This window comes from Aspergillus luchuensis, chromosome 1, assembly GCF_016861625.1.
Source record: "Aspergillus luchuensis IFO 4308 DNA, chromosome 1, nearly complete sequence".
NCBI classification, from domain to species: Eukaryota; Fungi; Ascomycota; class Eurotiomycetes; order Eurotiales; family Aspergillaceae; genus Aspergillus; species Aspergillus luchuensis.
The window spans coordinates 151,251-169,438 of record NC_054849.1 but is presented as its reverse complement, the minus strand read 5'-3'; the positions used below and the strand labels follow the sequence as shown (position 1 = coordinate 169,438).

The window sequence follows — 18,188 nt, the reverse complement described above, 5'->3', positions numbered from 1 at the left end:
CTGATTCTCTCTTGCAAGAGGCGGGTCACTGTATATAGATCACCTCGAGATACTATTTCGGTCGGAGAATTGACAAAGAGACTACACATAGGGAATACACACCCGACGGAGCTAATACCTGGTTCCTGTCTCAGCCTTCGTATTCAGCTGCACTATTGACGCCCACTGGATCGTGGGTCTGTCAACGGCGGCGAAAATAGCCGACCCCAATTCCCACCCAGATTCAAGGACGGAGTACTTATTGCGAGGCACTCGGAACCTACCAGAGGTTCTGAGTGACCGCCATACACTTTAAGCTTATATTCTCTCAACCCGTGAAAATGCCAATTCACGTACTCGTCGTCGCCGCGGGCTTTCTGCTCGGCCAGGCCGCAGCTATCACCCCCGCGGCCAGCTCCCCGGTGGCAAGCAGTCAGGCCTATGTGCCCTCGGTGTCGTGCCGTACGCAGCTGGGAACAAGCTCGTTGGCACTAGTTCCTACCACTACCATTACGCGCACTATTCAAGACCCAACACCGGTGGTTGTCTTTTCGACGACGCAAGACACCGTCACTGTGACCCCTGACGCCACCACTGTGACCGTCACAGACTATGAGACAACTACGGCCGTTTCAACGGCTGACACGGTCACTGATATTTTCTCGACGACCTCGATTGAGTATGACACTGCAACAGTGACTATCACTCCCGCTGCTGTCACTGCCATTGTACCTATCACCGTCTCGACCACGAGCACCAGCACGTCCACAGTAGCTAGCTCTTCGGGCTTCTCTCCGATTGCGGAGACACTGCCTACAGCTACTGCTGCCAAGCGCTCCTTGATTGAGCAGGACGATTGTTCTTCTTGGTTGGATGACTATGAGTACCCTCAAGAGGTCGAGTGCCACCAGAAGATCATTGTCAAGACCACAACCGTCTCCACGGTCACCGAACCCCCCGCGACTGCTACCGCAGTCACTCCTATCTCCACCGTTACTGTGACCAACACCATCACCAGTACTTCGATTGTGGTTCCTTCCGATGTTTCGACTACACTCAGCTACAGTACCACTTCTACCATCATCGAAACCACATCCGCAGCTGCCGAAACAACCACTGTGTTCTCAACTACCACCGCAGTGGCTGCAGTGGCCACTGCCACCTTTTACGAGGCGTGCGGGTCTAGCAACATCGCTGGCGACCCTCTTTCCTCAGAATTCGGCTCTTTCGCGGGCCAATACATGTACCTGATTTCCTTCACCAATGTCCCCGGTGAAAGCTTGACTGTTGGCGACACCAGTTCTGCATATGATTGCTGCGTCAGCTGCATGGAAAGCTCCACCTGCGCCATGTCCTACTACAACGCGGTTTCTTCCTCCATCAAATACTGCTATCTCATTCACACGACAACCTGCTCGCAGTCTTCTGTTTACGCCAGGGCGTCTACTCATGACACTTCGACTACCATCCAGATGTCTAACGGAAATTGTGGTCGTGTTGTGGGCGTACAGGGATAAGGTTGTAGCAAATGTAGAAGGAATTGTACCATAAATAATAAATCGTCAGATTCTACTGCTTTCAAAATCCAGTTCTCTGTTGGAATACTCTCTTGATTGTTCTCAGTAGAAATTAGTCTTTACTCTTTCACCAGGTTGTGTAGACAGCTGACCCAGCCCCTCTCTACGTCTCGAGTCAGTGCCTCCCCACACATTATCCACACTAGTTGAAGATCTCGACCACATAACGCCGCTTTGCCACTCGTATTGCGGAAATTTAAGCGACATTAGCGTGTAGCCATCAAGGAAACTCACGAACCCGATCGGCACATTTTGCCTTGGTAGCCATCGTGATCAGGTACCCGGTGGGTCTGATTGGCCGGGGGATTTTTAGCACCGTAAGGGATGGTCCAGACTGGAAGCTATTGCGCCACTGAGCCCTTTGGCATAGGAACAGCTCGGATATCTCCGAGTGCTAAGCTCGATGCCAAGCTAATGTCGTAGTTTTGTTCTATTGGCGGATATATTTGCCAATGGTAAGTTGGGTACTCCAAACTTTGTGCTCGCAAAGTGTTGTTTGGACGATGAGAGCGGATGAACTGAAGGGTAAAATAGCCGATTCTGCTATAATCATCTCGCCGAGTTATTAAGATCGTGAACTTTGCCTGCTTCGAACCTCTAAACAGATAATAACGTGCCTGTGGTAAGGGGGAATGTTGGGTAGGTATAAATGTCGCCACCTAGGCATAACACGCCATGCGCCTGAGCCTCTCAGACTAGTAGCGGCCTACTCATGTCAGTCTGGCATGTACGTGTCGTTGAGTCATACTGTAAGTAGTAGCCTCGTCAATAGCCATGTGACTATCAGAAGAGATCCGTTGTGTCCAATTGGCCATATCGTCTAGAATGCCATGGTAGGAGTGGTTGCTGATTGGATAGATAAGGTAGCGCGATTTAAGGCCGCCCTAATCAACGACTGTTGAACGTCAATTAGCCGCTGCGTGCATAGCCCCTTCCACTGTCGCTTAGGCTGCCAAATGTGTGCAGAGTTCAGGTCCTAGCATCTAGAAGGCTACTCTGTGAGTCACACAATGATTCTTCCAGCTTATTTCCCATTTTGCAACTCATGTATGACGCAATACGTTTAACCCAATGTCAACCGCCTATAGCGGGCAAGTCCTTACTTGGGATTTGATTTCAATTCGAACACTGAACTTATCTTTTTGTGGAGATTGAATGGTGAAAACATCAAAGATGAATGTTGTCTTCATTCCTATGTTATGAGAACTACATTTTCCTTGCAGAGTGCAATTGTCGTACTATTGATCGGCAGTTCTTGGGGCTCTAAAGCCCTCGGTCAGCGATAATCAAGGGTCTCGCTTGCTAATCGTGGTCTAGGTGTTAAGCCACATCATGCGTTAGATTAACAGCGAGCCTCTCCTGAGTCACAACTAGGCTATAGCCTGCCGGCTAGGGTGTCTATGCCGTCATTCAACTTACAGATACCCAGTGTCTAACCTGTTAACGTTATCCGAAACGCATGATCAGGATGCTGCGTTAGTCTCCTTCCTGTGAGGCTGCACATTAGTCGCCTTCGCATCATTGGCAGATACTACCCCATCACTCCACTTGAGGGCAATCTAGAACGCAAGGAAGGGCATATTTGCTGTTGTATGTCTTCTCCATCACATGCTTGTCTACCGGAATGTCGCTGCCTTTGGCAGCCAATATCGTTGCCTTGTAGCACATATACCTCACTTCAACATGTCAGCCACATTCAAAATATAAAAGCCACCTCGTCTCGAGCAATTGTCTTCTAAATTCAGCATCGCTTCATCACAACGGTTCCATACAAATTCTACAGTCTCACTCTCCATCTCCTACAAAGAAGAATTTGATTTCAGATATCTACGTTCGCAATACATATAAGCTCCTTCATCTCGCGCGACTGATTTATTCTATCCAGCATTGCTTCATACAACGCTCTCAAATCTTCTACGATCCCACTCTCCAGTTAGAGTTTAAAAGGGCAATTTGACTTTTTTCGTCATTCAAACGACCTTATCTAATCACCATGTCTCCCACAAATCGAGTACCGTCCATGCGCATGAACCCTTCTGGTGCGCGCGATATTCCCACATTTATAGACGAACTTGCTAAAGATGAGGCGAAAAATCAACCTAAAGGCGACTCGGAGAGTACCTTTTCCGACGCTTCGACACTTCAAGGCAACAAGCAATCTTCGAAACTGAAACGCGGGCTTTTCAGTAAGATCCGTTCTTTTTCGCCATCCGGAAAACAAGATGCCGTCAAAGAGTAGCTTAGTGGGGTAATAATTTCCATTGGATACTGGAATTTGAGGTAAGCCTTATGAGAGGGCAGTTGCGGTTCCTCCGTGTCCTCTGCATAACTTGTGGTCTATTGTCATAATGTTCAGCCTATTGTCAGAGATATGGTGTACGGTGTCTGGCATTTTCGTGTCTGTGCTCGTTGACTTCCTTAGGCAGGGGGCGCATCATTTGGATGGGTGGTGGCTCAGTGGTTGTTTGTAAAAGCACATTTCTATCATGCTATTCTAGTAAAGTCCAACCTTGAAACCCCAACTCTCAAAACTAGTCTGGTCTTCGTATGTTCCCCACTCACGCTCTTTCTGATTAACCGCTTCATCAATGGCGTCACTGTGCTCGAATGGCGATCACTTCTTCGTACAAATACTCGCTAGTTTCCTACGCTCTAAAGGCCTCCGAGCCTAGCTCCTTTCTTGGTCGGGAGGGAACGACTTGCCATTCAGCGCAATCAGAACAGCGCCTGAATATTATTGAGAGCAACCTCATTCAGTCACTTAGGTATTTCTGCATGAGTAGCTGATTAGATGAACTAGGAGGGGCAGGAATGACGCATGATGTGGCTCCATCCGAGAAGGGTCCAGTATACGCTGTATGAAGACAGCTTATGCTATTGGTGCGTTTTGTGCAAGGGAGTGCTTGCGGGGTCATAATCCTTGGTCCTCTGCTTTCAGAGACCACGGATGTCGTGGTGCACTGACCCCTTCGTTCGCAAGGCTGCGTTGTAGGCGGCATTAACATGGATGTAGAGGAAACCGGATAATACTTATCAGGATTGACAAGCAGTCCTGCTCATATACCAACAACGATTTCTGCTCTGCTGCCACAATTCGACTATCTTGCGAGGATTGAAGGACATCTGGAATCTTTGCTAAATTGTGAAAACCTATCTGATGCAAGTGGGAGATTACGGTTGTCATTAGAGAGTACGGGCTCTAGCCGCCAATAGCTGGTGCACGGTCGTTTCACTGTGTCGTTGATTTAGTATTTGATTGGGTTACAATACATGCTCCAAGGCAGACTATTCGAGTGGGGGTGCTGCTAGGCACAACATGAATTTAGCCTATGCGGGACCGATGGGGTAGGCTAACCCGCGAGGCTGAGACGCTTAACTTGCGGGAGTACGGACGGTCAGCCTCAGAACAATTCAAGATAAATCTCATACCTTTTCCATGATATAGGGTCATGGTTTCGTAACTCTACTGTAGAGGGGTATGTGTTTGCATTTCGAGCAGTTGAAAGACAAGTTCACTCTGCATTCCTTGTAAATAAGTTGGTCCGGTTGTACTATGAAAGGGTTAAAGATACTCAATGCAAGCTGACCAACAAATGCAAGGCTAGTTGGCGCAGCACATGCAGCACATCACATGGTAACCCCTCTCCTCAGCCTCCGGGGAGGAGTTATAAGGGCCATCCTCCTCGCATTTGTTTTCTGTTCCCCACCCATCCCTTACGAACTTGGCTACCGTTACAGTCCTTCTTCGGCCATCCAAGATCAGTTCCAATCTCACTCAAATCCAACCTCAACTCCAGCAAGTCACTCAGATCCGGCACCATGCCTTCGATCCCCTCTCTCGCGGACAAAGTCCAAACCGCCCAACTCACGCTTGGGTACACCTTCGATAACCCGACTATTGGAATGGGGGCGTTAGTCACTCCCGGGGTTGCCCTGCCCGGGCTGCCAACCCGCATGGATGGCCACAAGGAGCTTGCCCATGTTGGAGATGCCGTTCTCAAGTTGGCACTTACTTTGGATGGATACGAAGCCAAAAGAAGCAGAGGTAAGCCTCTTCTCTCCTCTTTGCCCAGAAAAGTATGCTCATCCTTTACATCAGAATTTACAAGCAAGATTCTGCAAACCAAAGCCAGCAACGTCAACCTTGCAATGGTTGGGCGTAGAATGGGTCTCGACAAACTGGTCATTGTCAATCCATCCCAGGCAGGCATGGTGTCGGACAAAGTGATGGCCAACACCGTCGAGGCTCTCATCGGAGCTGTCTATATGGATAGTAACTCTGTTGACGCTGTGCGGCCCGTCCTGGCTGCTATGGGCCTTGACGGGCCTGCTTGAGCTCCATGACTTTGCGTGAACTACCTATGCAAAGTGACGTGATCTGGAAGCTAGTTACTTACTAGTGGGTCGTACAGAGGCCCTTCTGCATCAGTACCGGACCCCTGGTATGATTGCCTCCCCCCCACCCCCCCCCCCCAGCACCACTACGGGATAGCGAAACCTGAGCCACGCTTGCTATTTTTCGCTGATCCTGTAGTGGTGGAGGGGGAGCTGATCATAGACGGGCTCCGATGACGAGTAGTTGGGCCTTTGTACGACCAACTGGCCGGGAACGGCCTCGAGACCACGAGACATTGTCTACGTGGTTCGACATGAGCAGACTTGGAAGTATAGTACAAGCTTTTGTGTGAGAGATGATCTCCTAAGGATGGGGAAGTGTTGGTTGGCAAGGGAATGGTGGAAGGTTTCGATGCGATTGTGTTTCTGTGACTGGTCGATGAGACGGCTGTGCTCCCAAATTTGTCATTCGTTGTACAGTAGCAGTCTCACTATGATAAGCTCTTGGTGGAAATACACCAGGATCATGTTGTCCTGCTGGTAGAGTCATGTAGACTTGTATGTCCTGCTTCTACAATTTCCGAAGGCGGGTTGATAGTTTGGATAGTTGCAGCCTTCTTATCTCTGCGGGGCGGGAGAGCTGCCAGCAAATCAACAAATACAAAAAATTGCAAAAAGATGGTCCCAGAGGGGCTCGAACCCTCGACTTTGACGTTATTAGCGTCACGCTCTAACCAACTGAGCTATGGGACCCAGTTGTTGAAGAAGGCCTTTTATATTAGTTAGATAACTCAATTATCCCTTTAGCAGCAAAACTCTTTCGTTCACTCATCGAACACAACCCTCAGGGATGAGGAACAGGCAGAGTTACACTTATATCCTATTGGAGTCATTATTTCCAAGCCATTCCGCTCTTGAGCGGTAGTATGATACATATTCTGTACAGGTCACATAGTTCCTACTATTAAGTTAATGTGTTACGATTGGTTTCGAGGTTAGTATGTGTGGTACTACTATATATTGTATCTTCCCCTGCACTGCAAAATGGAATTTCAAATCAAGGTAGTACGACTCCTGTGTGGATTCAAATATTCTAACAAGTAGTGTAAGGAGCAGTTCACAAATCCTCATAATACTGTCAAGGTAATAAATACTCACTCCAATTGACCATATGAAGATATTTCCACTGAGAAGTGCTCAATGTAGCCATGAATCAATCAATCCTGTGGCACAGCGGCAGCGATCCGAGCCTTCCGAGCATCGCCTGCAGCGAGTCTCACCGCCGGCCGATCCTCGATCAACAACTGTTCTCTCCTCGCACCCAAACAGGATCTTTACTTTTGACCGTTGGTTGCTCCACTCCACCGCGATCGGATCAGCGTCCCCCAATCCCCGGTTTCAATGTGAGACATCCCGATGATCGAAATCACAGAAGGGTATATAGACTATTGACAGCCACAATTTTTCGTCTATTCTTACACCTACTTGCATGTGCCACTACTTTCCTACACACAATAATGATACCATACTATATAGTGAATCGGTAAAACTATGTATATTTCCACGAATCCACCATGATCCGATGTATATATACAACAGTATCAACAAAGATGGAAACAAAACAGACAAGAAAGTCAAGAGGTATCTACATCCACATCGACATCAACAACCGAAGAGAAAGAAACATCACATCTAGCTATAATCCACCTCAACTGTCAAGCGCACCGCACCCGACGACAAAGTGCCACCAATACCATCCACCGACGCTTCCGAGGCAGTGTACGCATTCACCACCGTCTCGGCGTCAGTAGTGATATACGAGCACTGCTTATCAGAGTACTGGCAAATACGCATACCCTGGACCGTCTGGTCGGCATTCTGAGCCTGGATAGCAGACACATCCCAACCAGACCAGCCGCTGTTATCCGTGTCTCCGAAGTCGAACTCGCCCCAGGTGCAAGAGTAACCGCCATAGTCATCGGTAGGGAGACTGTCGCCCTCGGCGGCACCCCATCCACCTTGGCTGTTCTCGTCGAAGGCAACGTACTTGGTCTCGCCCGCGCCGAGAGTGAAGTTCAACGCCGAGTGTCCGTACCATCCATCCATCTTTCCATCCGGTCCGATCTTGTTCCAGAAGCTGACGAACCAGTCCTTGGTGTTGCTGCCTTCCATGCGGATGACGTACTTGTATTGCCAGGCCTCGCTGGCGCTGACTTCCTGGATGTTGCTGCCCCAGGGGTTGCCCACGTTGCCGCTGTAGGTGACGCCGCTGCTGCTGCTGTTGGTGCGCTCGCCGAATCCGGCGGTCGAGAAGACGCCGTTGGTGGGGGTCGCGGTCCAGGCCTCGCTGGCGGAGCTGCCGGTGCTACTGGCGGTAGTGCTAGCAGCTGTCTGGGAGGCGGCGGTGTGGGTCTTGGTGTTGGTGTAAGTGCTGGTGTGGGTGGTGGTGCTGGTATGGTCGTCACCCAAGCCCAGGCCCAGGGAGAGGGAGAGTCCCAGGCTGGCGCTGATGGCGAGGTCCTCGTCCAAGTCGACTTCAACGAAGGCTCCGGCGGTGGCGGCGTCGGTGGTGGTGGCTGCTGCCTCAGTAATGGTGCTGCTGGTAGTAGCGGCCTCGGCAGCTTCAGTGGGCTGGCCGTAGACGGTGGTGGTGAGGGTGACGTGCTCGATGTTGACGACGGTGTGCACCTCAACTTCGACGTCACGGGCGGCCACATGAGCCTCCTGGGCGTGGCCGTGACCGTGTTGACGGCGCTGGTGGCCGTGAGTGCGAGCCAGGGCCGATTCGGCGATGGCGGCACACAGAAGGAGTGACTTCCACTGCATGGTGGACAAATGTTATGGTTCAGACCAGTGAGTCAATCAGTGAAATCTGTATCCGCTGGATAAGGGGGAGAAGAGTGCTCGGTCCCCGAAATGAAGGAGTTGGATGGGTTTTTAAGGGTGTCTTTCTAACACCGCTATAACCAGGGTCCAAAAAGGAGTGACTGAATACTGAAAAGCAACAGCAATAAGGAGTGTGCTATGAAGGGTATAAAAACGGGGAGGGGCTGCAATAGAACCGGGGCGACTTGGGTAGGTATATAGACGGACTGCGCCCTAATCGGCCCCCCTTCTAGGCTGACTGTCGTTTCTCTCTCTGGGGAGATGGTGGGTTTGATGGAGGCCTCGATCAAGAGGAAGTGGAGACAGGCAGCGCAAAAGGAATCGTCAGCATTGGGCCAAGGCAGGCGCCGCCATGGTGGAAAAATTGACGAGTGTACTGGACTAGTGCCAGCACCTGTGCGCCTGGACTGGGCCAACTGAAAGAGAGAGAAGCCGAAGGTCAATAGCCCCGTTTAGGGCAGTGAAACGGAGGGCGGCGATGGTCTGAAACGCAAGACAGCCATGGCGAGCGAACGAGGATGCGTCGAATGCGGCGCGATGGACACTCCGTTGGCGGATGGGGCTTTTTGTAGATTCCGCCAGCCAATGTTGTTATTGTTTTTTTACCTATTTTTTCTTATTCTGTTGATGGGGGTGCTCCACCATCCAGGTACGGCTCTGGCATGCCATCCCATCCTATCCATCCCCTCCATCCCATTCATCCAATCCTCTGTCTCTGCTCCCCACGTAATCCGGCCCCCTTGCGTCGTCAACCCGTGGTGCAGCAAGAAACCGCAGCGGACGGGCAGCAAGACTGGAAGACTGGACCGTCAGCTGGGAGGGCGCCATGTGGTCTGGTGGGTGGTTGCTCGGACGAATGGTAGCATTCCGGTACCTGTTTGTTGTATTTGAGGAAGTTTAATCCTGAACGCCACCATAGTGGTTCTAGGCTGTGGGTCAAAAGCATATACTGTGTACTACGGAAATACTGCTGGACACCATTTGTTAGATCAGAAATGTGACAAGCATAATGGGAGTGCAGAAAAAAAAGAAAAGAAATTGCCTCCCAGATTTGATTGATAGAGAGAGGTAGATAGTGTGTGACTGGATGCCGGGATCCGAGCAACATAGACTTTAGTCTAGGCAGAGAAATAAAACCGCCTGGGAGTGGAGAGATGAAGACGCAAGAATTGGCGCCGGGCGGAGTTAAGCATCGACTAGCGTTGGCTTAGCAGCGCGACTCCTTTCTCTCTCTGTCCAGAAGATTGATCGATCCCTCCCCTCCACGTGTATTATCTTTAGTTCTTTGATGGTGGTCCGACCGAGAGAGTGCCGATCGAGAAAAGCATTTTAACACCCACCGTAGAGAGGAAACATGATCGTCAGAATTTATTGACACTATAAAACAGCCATCTCTCCTCAAGAAAAGAAGAATAACCACAACTTCGCAGCAATAGACGCCACTGGCTGGCGCCTCATCCTCGGAGTGGGGCTTCACTTACGTATGCCCTCGGCCACCACCACCAGAAAAAGCTAACAACTCAACCACGAATGAAGACAAAAAGAAAAAGTTAATAATAGTCCATCCAGCCCTCTTTTCCCTCAAATCCGTTTCTTTTGGCATCATCCCATCGTAGCTGACGACTTCCCACGGTTCGTTTGATTTACCTTATTTCTTGCCGTGGCTTGGCCCATGGATGACTTCCGTCGTGTGTTGACAGACGGACATCTCCCCGCTCAGGAACAGGAAGCCTACGTATGGTTGTTAAATAGTTTGCTTGGCGGTAGTGCTTGCATACGCAATTCCACACGGATGGACGCTGGTCGTAGGACTGTTTAGGGCTAGTTAAGGGCTAGTCAAGGGCGAGGCTTTTGAGGAAAGAATTGTGTTGTGTGTATAGGGAGAAGGAAGAGAGGAGAGCATTACTCAGCGGCATTAACGTTACCGGCGCGGAACAAATAACAAACTAAACCCGTTTATTGTTTGGTGTTTTTACCGAGGAAGAGTCATGCTTAGTAGCCCTTTCACACTTCTAGATCACGCTCTATTCAATCCATTTACTTCTCCATAGATACCCTGTATCCACTATTTTGATCAAGATGATTGAGTGATAATTATGTTACTATCTATTGGCACTACACATGATATGTGGATGTGGGTGTGGCTCATTTGCCACATACCACAGATCCGACCTGTCCACGGAACCAGAGAACACTGTCGGATCTTCCTAAAAGTATCATCCGAATAACTATTGCCTACCACCTGGAAGCATAGACGGAGGAGTATGGAACTGATCTTTAATTTCCCATCTGCAGTTCACGGTTTCTTGATTGGTTCACGACTCACAACATATTACCAACACACGCTTGCATGTACGATAACGGCTCGCTCCGAGGTGGGTTTTCTAGGCTATCTACCGATTCGGTACATCGAGTGGACATGTCATTTCATCTGCCGAGCCGATTCCTCTCACTGTAGGAAGTCTGCTTTCAATCCAATGGGGGCTATACCGTATTGTATTAATGGCGAGTTATACAGAGTTCTTCTGTTGAGCGTTGACTGTTGCTATCGGAGGGATTTGAACAGTGGCAAAGCCTGGCGTTGGTTGTTTGGACGGCGATTCCTCCCTGGGCTTCGGTAGGGGCTTCAGGAATGGGCGACGGTGTGGTGGGTGTAGTTGGGAACGGAATTCTGATTGGCTAAATGTTCTTCGATGTTTGCTGGCATGCAGGTACCAACAATCTGCAAAAAGAGCTACAACTTTCAAGCCCTAAAATTACGCCACATGCATAAGGTTCATGGACTCATCATCCGGACATCTACACCGGTATTCATTTCTTACTCCTCCCCTGCAACACCCCGCCCATGACAGCTCAATTCTCCCACAGCCACAGGTCCGTCTGCAATCCCTCGCGCTCTGCATCCAACACCAAATTATTCGTATTCAATTGGTCCGCAGCCGTCAGCATGCAGTCCAGCGACAGTCCCAGTCCCCGCCAATCAAGGGGCATCTCGTCGTCCTGCTCCGATATCTCATGTGGGGGCGGAATCCCCGAGCCCCCTATTTCCCCAAGCAGCCCTGACCCCGAGGGCTGAACTGACTCGGTGAGTCGCTCCTGACCTTGGCTGGTAGGCGTGGCCAGGTGCTGCCGCGCGGTGTTATCATGTCCAATATCGGTGGATCGACCTTGCCGTCGTATCAACGGTGCGATCAGCTCTTCCAGCAGCTCAACTTCGGACTTACGAAGCTGTGCCACGCGGTTTCCTCGCTCGATCATCGCGTCAAGGAGGCTGTAGCCCATATCGCGGTAGCTCGGGTCGGGAAGTGTGTCGGGGAGGATGGCGGAGATTACGGAAAGAATAAAGAAGGAGGAAAAGAGGTTTTCTAGGTCGAAGGGGAGAAAAGTTTCTAGACATCTACGTCTCAGTAAAGAATGTGACGTTACTTGGAGAGGTCCGAACCTAGCAGGTTTTGGTCGCGCAATGCGGTAAGTATCCGCAATGATTTTGTCGCGGAGTCGATGCACGCCTGAAGCAATGCTTGCACGGGCGGAGATAGAGTGCGGAACTCGGTACCTGCATCATAGCAACCGAGGCGCTCCCATAGCAGGCTTAGGACAAGGGGTCTCGTTGTGACAATGATGCACTATGGCTATTAGTTGCGATACACACTATGATAAGGGTGGCACTTACAAGATGACAGGATAGGGTCAGGCGTGTGGTAACCCCAGATAGTGAGTCGACTGAGTTCGCAAAGCGATGCGAGAAGACCTCATCCAGCTCTCGCGATAGGGTGGTCATTTCTTGCAAGACCGATCGCACCTTGCGAAGAAAGACTCCTCCCAGTGTGCCATCGGCACTGTAGACAGCTACTGAATGTCAGCATTGTGATTACTAGGCGCCAAGTGACTTACTGTTCAACACGCGCGTTATAACTTGTGTGATCTTGACATGGAGGCTCAGGGTAGCTTCGTTGCGAGAAGATGTGCGCGGATCCCATAAGAGCGTGGTGATTTCGTCGTCCCGCACGGAATTTGGGGACCCTATCAGTGCCGCAAATTTGCGGTCCAGGATATACACTGTCCACCAAATGTTGCTGCAGCGTTCGACCAATCTTCGTCCTAGTTGATTGACTGGAAGCGCCCGGTGAAACCCTTCAACCAATGCCATGCGCATCGAATGGCCAATCTACATAATCAGTGAGGTCAACCGAGGAATCGTGCGAATACTTACATAGCAATAGGCAGTATCCCTCATATCCACCGAGTGAAAGTACAGCCCAATGAGAGCCAGCACCTCAATTGCGAGCGTCGGGTCCTGCCATAACCCAGTAATATCGGGCAGCAGTGACATCGCCCTCGAGAAATACTTGGTCCAGCTCGCCGTGTTCGCATGATTTCGCACTGGGTCCAGGAAGGCCTCTCCGAAGGCTAGGATGATGAGAAACTGTATGTACCACAGACGGCGCTCCTGCACCTTGGCTGCCGCATCGTCGTAAAACTCATACATATGCCGATAGAACTCATCCTCATCGAACAACCGATACAGGTGGGTGAAATGAAACTGCACGGTGCTCACCATGTACAATGCATGCTCCAGCGAGGGCAGACCGCTGATGTCAGGGGCCTCCTCGGAACTGGCGTGACGCCACTGTATTTGATATGCATCGCCATCGACTGCGAGAGGTATCGCCCGTGGACTCTCTGGCGAGATGTGTGCCTGTACAATTGTAAGAATGCGGCGGCTGAACGACCAGGTTGAAGTCGGTCCAAGAAACACTGCGCAGCGGTCAGCAATTTCCCTACTAGAGGAAGAAGATAACCTACGCCATATTCGCTGTCGCTGTCCGGTATGTTTGAGGTAGCCCGGGTTGATAAAAGGGTTGGAGGTGAAATGGTCATCCATTCGATGGGACTCAGTTGGATCGAGTGATGCCTCTCGGGGCAACTCCGATGCTCGCTCTGTACTGATTAGATGAGGATATGCAGCGCATGAAACGATCTCTCCCTCACCATAACTGGATTCATTTGTACTGTCAGTCGTCAAGGCTCGCCGGCGTTTGACCACTGGGGAAGAGTCACCGCTTCCTTCCAAGGCCTCCACTTTTCGCTTGAGGGACAGAAATAGCCTAGACATATTAGAACCTTTCCTTGAGTCACAGCGATCATGATTCTCACTCTTCAGACACTACAATCTTGCGATCATCCTCGAAGACACAATCTTCACGACGCTGACAGCACTTGTCGCAGGGATGGGTGCCAGAACATTTGACTTTGCGTGAGCGACAGCGTTGACAGCTGGTGGGGTTAGTGGGCATGAACTACTAGTAGTCTCAAGATCCGGGGAAAGAGATGGTCTTACGCATTACTGGTCCGCTTGGGACGCTGGGAATGGTCCATTGTCTCTGACTGGAAGTTCCCACCGACGTCAATCTTCCTCCCTAAAATATTAGCCTGTGATCATGGAGTTGCTGCAACCATTTCGCTGGACTTGACGATGGAGAGAATGAAGCAGCCGGAATCCATGCTGGGACAAGTCAATTTCCCCACCAAACCGTGGCTGAGTAAGCGACCCCGCCCGTTATCGGCAGATAATAATATTATCAATCTTGTCACGGTAGGGCCAAGAGATCGTCAAAGGATAATCCTTCAATATCTGTTAATAATAAATTGAAAAAGGTATATCTCTCTGGCTTCGGTATTCTCCACATGAAGTAATACCCCAAATTATGTCCAATTCAGGGACCAAACAAGCTTGCTTGACGGGAAAACAAAGTCGTGTGAGCTAAAGCCATGCCCCAATGAACTCTTTCACTAAGCTTTGTGTTTTGCTTTGAACTGAGGTTGCGCAGAGCTACCACCATATTTGGCTGAGAGCATGAACCCATATTTCTGAAATTTTGGGCCAGATGGTAGCAAAGCCTCTCGGTGCGGTCCTTTCACGACTCTAGCCTCTACGCGAGGCAGTTAAACGTAGCTAAACATCATAGTCTGTATCTGGAGTAAATTCGTTTTGGACGACTCAATCGGATGCAACCTTTTAGATTCAACAGATGAATAGCCACAGATTACTAGCCGCTTACCGCCCAAAATTTTCCAGATCATTTAGGGCGCGGACTTTCAGGCATGCGATTCCATCTGAATGGTAAAAAAGTCGCCCAGAATGATGACGATACCCAATCAATAGCATTAATTGATCGATATACTAACCGTATATTTTTTTCTTTGGCAAACTGTGCCTCGGGTTTATAATTCTTACGACTTATTGAGCAGACGGGTGCGCATCCCGGAACTGTTACCGTGGGAGAACCGGAAGATATTCACCTTTCTCAAACGACTCTCTAACAGCCTTAGCAGCAAGCTCCCTTGGCTACGACAGGGATTTTACCATGTCAACAACTGAGATTTGTTCAAGAAGATTATGCCAGTGACTCACTTTGGATCAACACACATTCCGTAAGCACACTAAGGGCCAACCCTTGCAGTCCACATCAGCGCAGCCCAAAAGCACACAATAATCCAGGCGCGCCCACAGCATCGGACCATCCGTCGGACTCCAGGTAAAGAGTGGAGCAGGAGTTGCTTACTTCTTTCTAAGCCTTGTTAAGCTTTCCTTGGTCTTTGTTTGACCGTGTTTAGCATCCACCTCTACCCAAAGAAGGAATGAGGGGCACAGTAGCACTATACCTAGTCAAGAAGGTCTATGAATCCCTGCATCTCTCAACCAATGAGTCGAGCAGACATGTAGTGCTCCCTGACACAAGCACTGACTAGTATGACAACTATCCCTGATGTAATTTCTTGTATTCTTGTCTGATTTTCAGGTCTTTGTTTCCAGGTTTTGGAAACAAACCAGGACACTTCTGGTCAATCACAACAATTGAATAGAGGAAGCCTGGCTACAAATTAGTACTTCCTAAAGCTTGGTAAGTGCGATGTGCAGGCTCATACTGCACTTTGTGTATTATCCAGGTCTTTCACCATATAACCTTTTCATAGTGAAAAGGTCCTCTTCGTACGCATTTTATAAGTGTTCTGCATAGGGCGTACACATGGGTTCAGACTCCGGGTAAACCGGCAAAAGACTATATACAAAATAGTTTCTCTCGGAATATAGCTTTCTTTGTCAATGTACACGACAGGGGTATATGAGATTATTTTAAATAAAAAGATTCTCTTATTAGGCTCCACTTTAGTATCTTTTTTCTAGTGGTCAAGCCCCGGACCCCGGTCGACTGTGAGTCAGATGCGGTCCTAAAGGTCCCCAAGCATCAGTGAGTATATCACGCACTTAATGCGTTGAATTTTGTCTTGTATATATTCATTCAACCGTCACCATCACTTGCCCTTTGTACCCCACCCTTGATCGTCCTTCCACCATGGCTTATACACAGAGCACCAGCAGAGAAGATAGGGGTCATGATCAGGACTCAATAGAGCTTGTGACGGTGATGGAACCTTCCCCAGATACTGCGGTTTGTGAGACCGAAAACAGCACCGATGATGCGGACCCAGAGCCATCGACTGCTCGCCTAGTATTGGTTCTGTTAGGTCTCTGGGTAAGCAGTTTCTGTACACGCCATGATGAACAAAAGATCTACCCACTGATTATGAACCTCGTGTCATCAGGTTGGGGTCTTGCTCAGTGCGTTAGGTAAGTACAAGATCTTCTTTTTCGCGCAACTTGCTGGCGAACATGCATGTTTCTGACAAGGCATAGACTCAACCATGCTTGCCACAATTATTGAGGATATATGTGATGAATACGATGCTTTTTCATCGTATTCCTGGGTCGCTACCACATACCCCATAGGTCTCTCCATCTCGCAGCCGTTCAGCGGACAACTGACCAACCTGTTGGGCCGACGATATGGCCTTGTACTTTGCCTCTCAGTCTTAGCCGTAGGACAGCTTCTGTGCGGACTGGCGCCCCGTTTGTCAGTCTTCTTGCTTGGACGGATCATTCAGGGTCTTGGTGCAGGCTGCATCGGCACCATCACTGCTTTTGTCGAAACCGATCTAGTTTCCATGAGAAAACGGGCGCTGATTGAAGGCATTGGCAACATTACATATGGTGTTACATTGGCCCTGGGTGGCGTCTACGGGGGTGGCGTCGCCAACGCCATTGGATGGAAATGGGCATTCCGTATTCAAGTGCCCTTCATCATTCTCGACATCGCGATGGTGGCATTCTATCTCAACATCCCTCAGGGTAAAAGCCGTCCTATCAGACGCCCAGTTGACTACGTCGGCATGGTCGCTCTTCTTGTCGTCATTATCCTCTTTCAGTTCGGCATGAATGCTGGTGGTTCGGTTTTTGCCTGGAACAGCGCAGCGGTGCTAACCACCTTAATCCTTGCCGCGGTAGGATTCCTAGCATTCCTCTTTTGGGAAATCTATAAAGCCGAGAACCCTCATATTCCAGTTCGAGCCCTACTACAACGTACTGTGGCCGCGTCGCAACTGAGCTCATTCTTCTCCAACTTCGGCAACACTAGCATAATGTACTACGTGCCCGTGTACCTGGAGGTTCTTGGCCACTCCCCAGGCCAGAGCGGCCTACGTTTCATTCCCTTGGCTCTCTGCTTTGCTCTTGGATCTTTCGCCGCTGGGCTCTTCGTCAAGGTCACAGCCAAGTACTACTACATCAACTTCCCCGTCCAAGCCTGCTCCGTACTTGGCGCCGTTATGCTCTGTACCATGACCCAGACAACTCCTTCTTGGGCGCCTTTCGTTTATCTCGGCATTTACGGTGCCGGGTCTGGCGGAGCGTACGTGACCAGACTCATGGGTCTCCTCACCTCGGCTGATAAGCAACATCTCGCCGTGGTGCAATCCTGTTCCTTCACTGTCCGCAACACTGGCACCACCATAGGTCAGACCATCTCCGCTGCTATCTTTCAGAACTTGTCAGTCAATTCCTTCCGATCTCTTTTTCGAGGCCAGCCTGGTTTGGCTGATCGAATCTCGCACAACTACAATCGGCTCGACCTGCTGAGTGGTTTGGAGAAGCAGACCGCAATCTTCATCTATCTCCGTGCCGCACGTGGAGTGTTTTTCCTTGCCATGTCGGTTCTGGTTGCCGCTGCGGTGTCGACCTTTGTTATGCAAAATAATGAGCTGGTTGATAGTCCGAGGGAGAGGCGGAGTGCTGAGGAGAAGGGAGAATTGAAGGAATTGAAGAAGGCGAAAGATGAAGAACCGCCGAACTGATTTGTGGCCAGCAGGTGGCTTGGATATACAATACAGCCACCGAATTGGAGTGGCTCCTGCTTGATCCATTGCTAGTTGTTTTCATGTTCCCCCGATCACGGAGTTCTCCGATCGGATCCACTTGGTTTTTGGAGTGGTGGCTATCATCCCTGGCTTTCTCAATACGAAGTGCTTACTGTGTAGGACCGATAGATATATATTAGTAGTACTAGTTGTGAA

The 18,188-nt window shown here is 49.8% G+C and overlaps 6 protein-coding genes and 1 non-coding gene across 7 annotated transcripts; 4 read left to right on the top strand and 3 right to left on the bottom strand.

The window, feature by feature from the left end:
* Positions 1-320: 320 nt before the first annotated feature.
* Positions 321-1,496, top strand: AKAW2_10055A (uncharacterized protein; the record flags this gene model as incomplete). Its single annotated transcript, XM_041688434.1, has 1 exon — positions 321-1,496. The coding sequence occupies one exon, from the start codon at positions 321-323 to the stop codon at positions 1,494-1,496; it is 1,176 nt and encodes a 391-aa protein (XP_041536775.1).
* A 2,053-nt stretch (positions 1,497-3,549) lies between these two features.
* AKAW2_10054A (uncharacterized protein) lies at positions 3,550-3,795 on the top strand (the record flags this gene model as incomplete). Its single annotated transcript, XM_041688323.1, has 1 exon — positions 3,550-3,795. One exon carries the CDS (start codon positions 3,550-3,552, stop codon positions 3,793-3,795), a length of 246 nt encoding a protein of 81 aa, XP_041536774.1.
* Positions 3,796-5,375: 1,580 nt separating this feature from the next.
* AKAW2_10053A (ribonuclease III domain-containing protein) lies at positions 5,376-5,891 on the top strand (the record flags this gene model as incomplete). Its single annotated transcript, XM_041688212.1, has 2 exons — positions 5,376-5,601; positions 5,656-5,891. The coding sequence occupies 2 exons, from the start codon at positions 5,376-5,378 to the stop codon at positions 5,889-5,891; spliced, it is 462 nt and encodes a 153-aa protein (XP_041536773.1).
* Positions 5,892-6,570: 679 nt separating this feature from the next.
* AKAW2_t10003S lies at positions 6,571-6,644 on the bottom strand. Its single transcript has one exon. It is a non-coding gene; the product is annotated as a tRNA-Ile (tRNA).
* Positions 6,645-7,583: 939 nt separating this feature from the next.
* On the bottom strand, positions 7,584-8,717 carry AKAW2_10052S (putative allergen Asp F4-like; the record flags this gene model as incomplete). Its single annotated transcript, XM_041688101.1, has 1 exon — positions 7,584-8,717. One exon carries the CDS (start codon positions 8,715-8,717, stop codon positions 7,584-7,586), a length of 1,134 nt encoding a protein of 377 aa, XP_041536772.1.
* Positions 8,718-11,630: 2,913 nt separating this feature from the next.
* AKAW2_10051S (putative C6 transcription factor) lies at positions 11,631-14,156 on the bottom strand (the record flags this gene model as incomplete). Its single annotated transcript, XM_041687990.1, has 9 exons — positions 11,631-12,166; positions 12,220-12,403; positions 12,451-12,626; positions 12,672-12,945; positions 12,991-13,535; positions 13,584-13,718; positions 13,770-13,885; positions 13,935-14,054; positions 14,119-14,156. The coding sequence occupies 9 exons, from the start codon at positions 14,154-14,156 to the stop codon at positions 11,631-11,633; spliced, it is 2,124 nt and encodes a 707-aa protein (XP_041536771.1).
* A 2,328-nt stretch (positions 14,157-16,484) lies between these two features.
* Positions 16,485-17,969, top strand: AKAW2_10050A (uncharacterized protein; the record flags this gene model as incomplete). Its single annotated transcript, XM_041687879.1, has 1 exon — positions 16,485-17,969. The coding sequence occupies one exon, from the start codon at positions 16,485-16,487 to the stop codon at positions 17,967-17,969; it is 1,485 nt and encodes a 494-aa protein (XP_041536770.1).
* Positions 17,970-18,188: the final 219 nt, after the last annotated feature.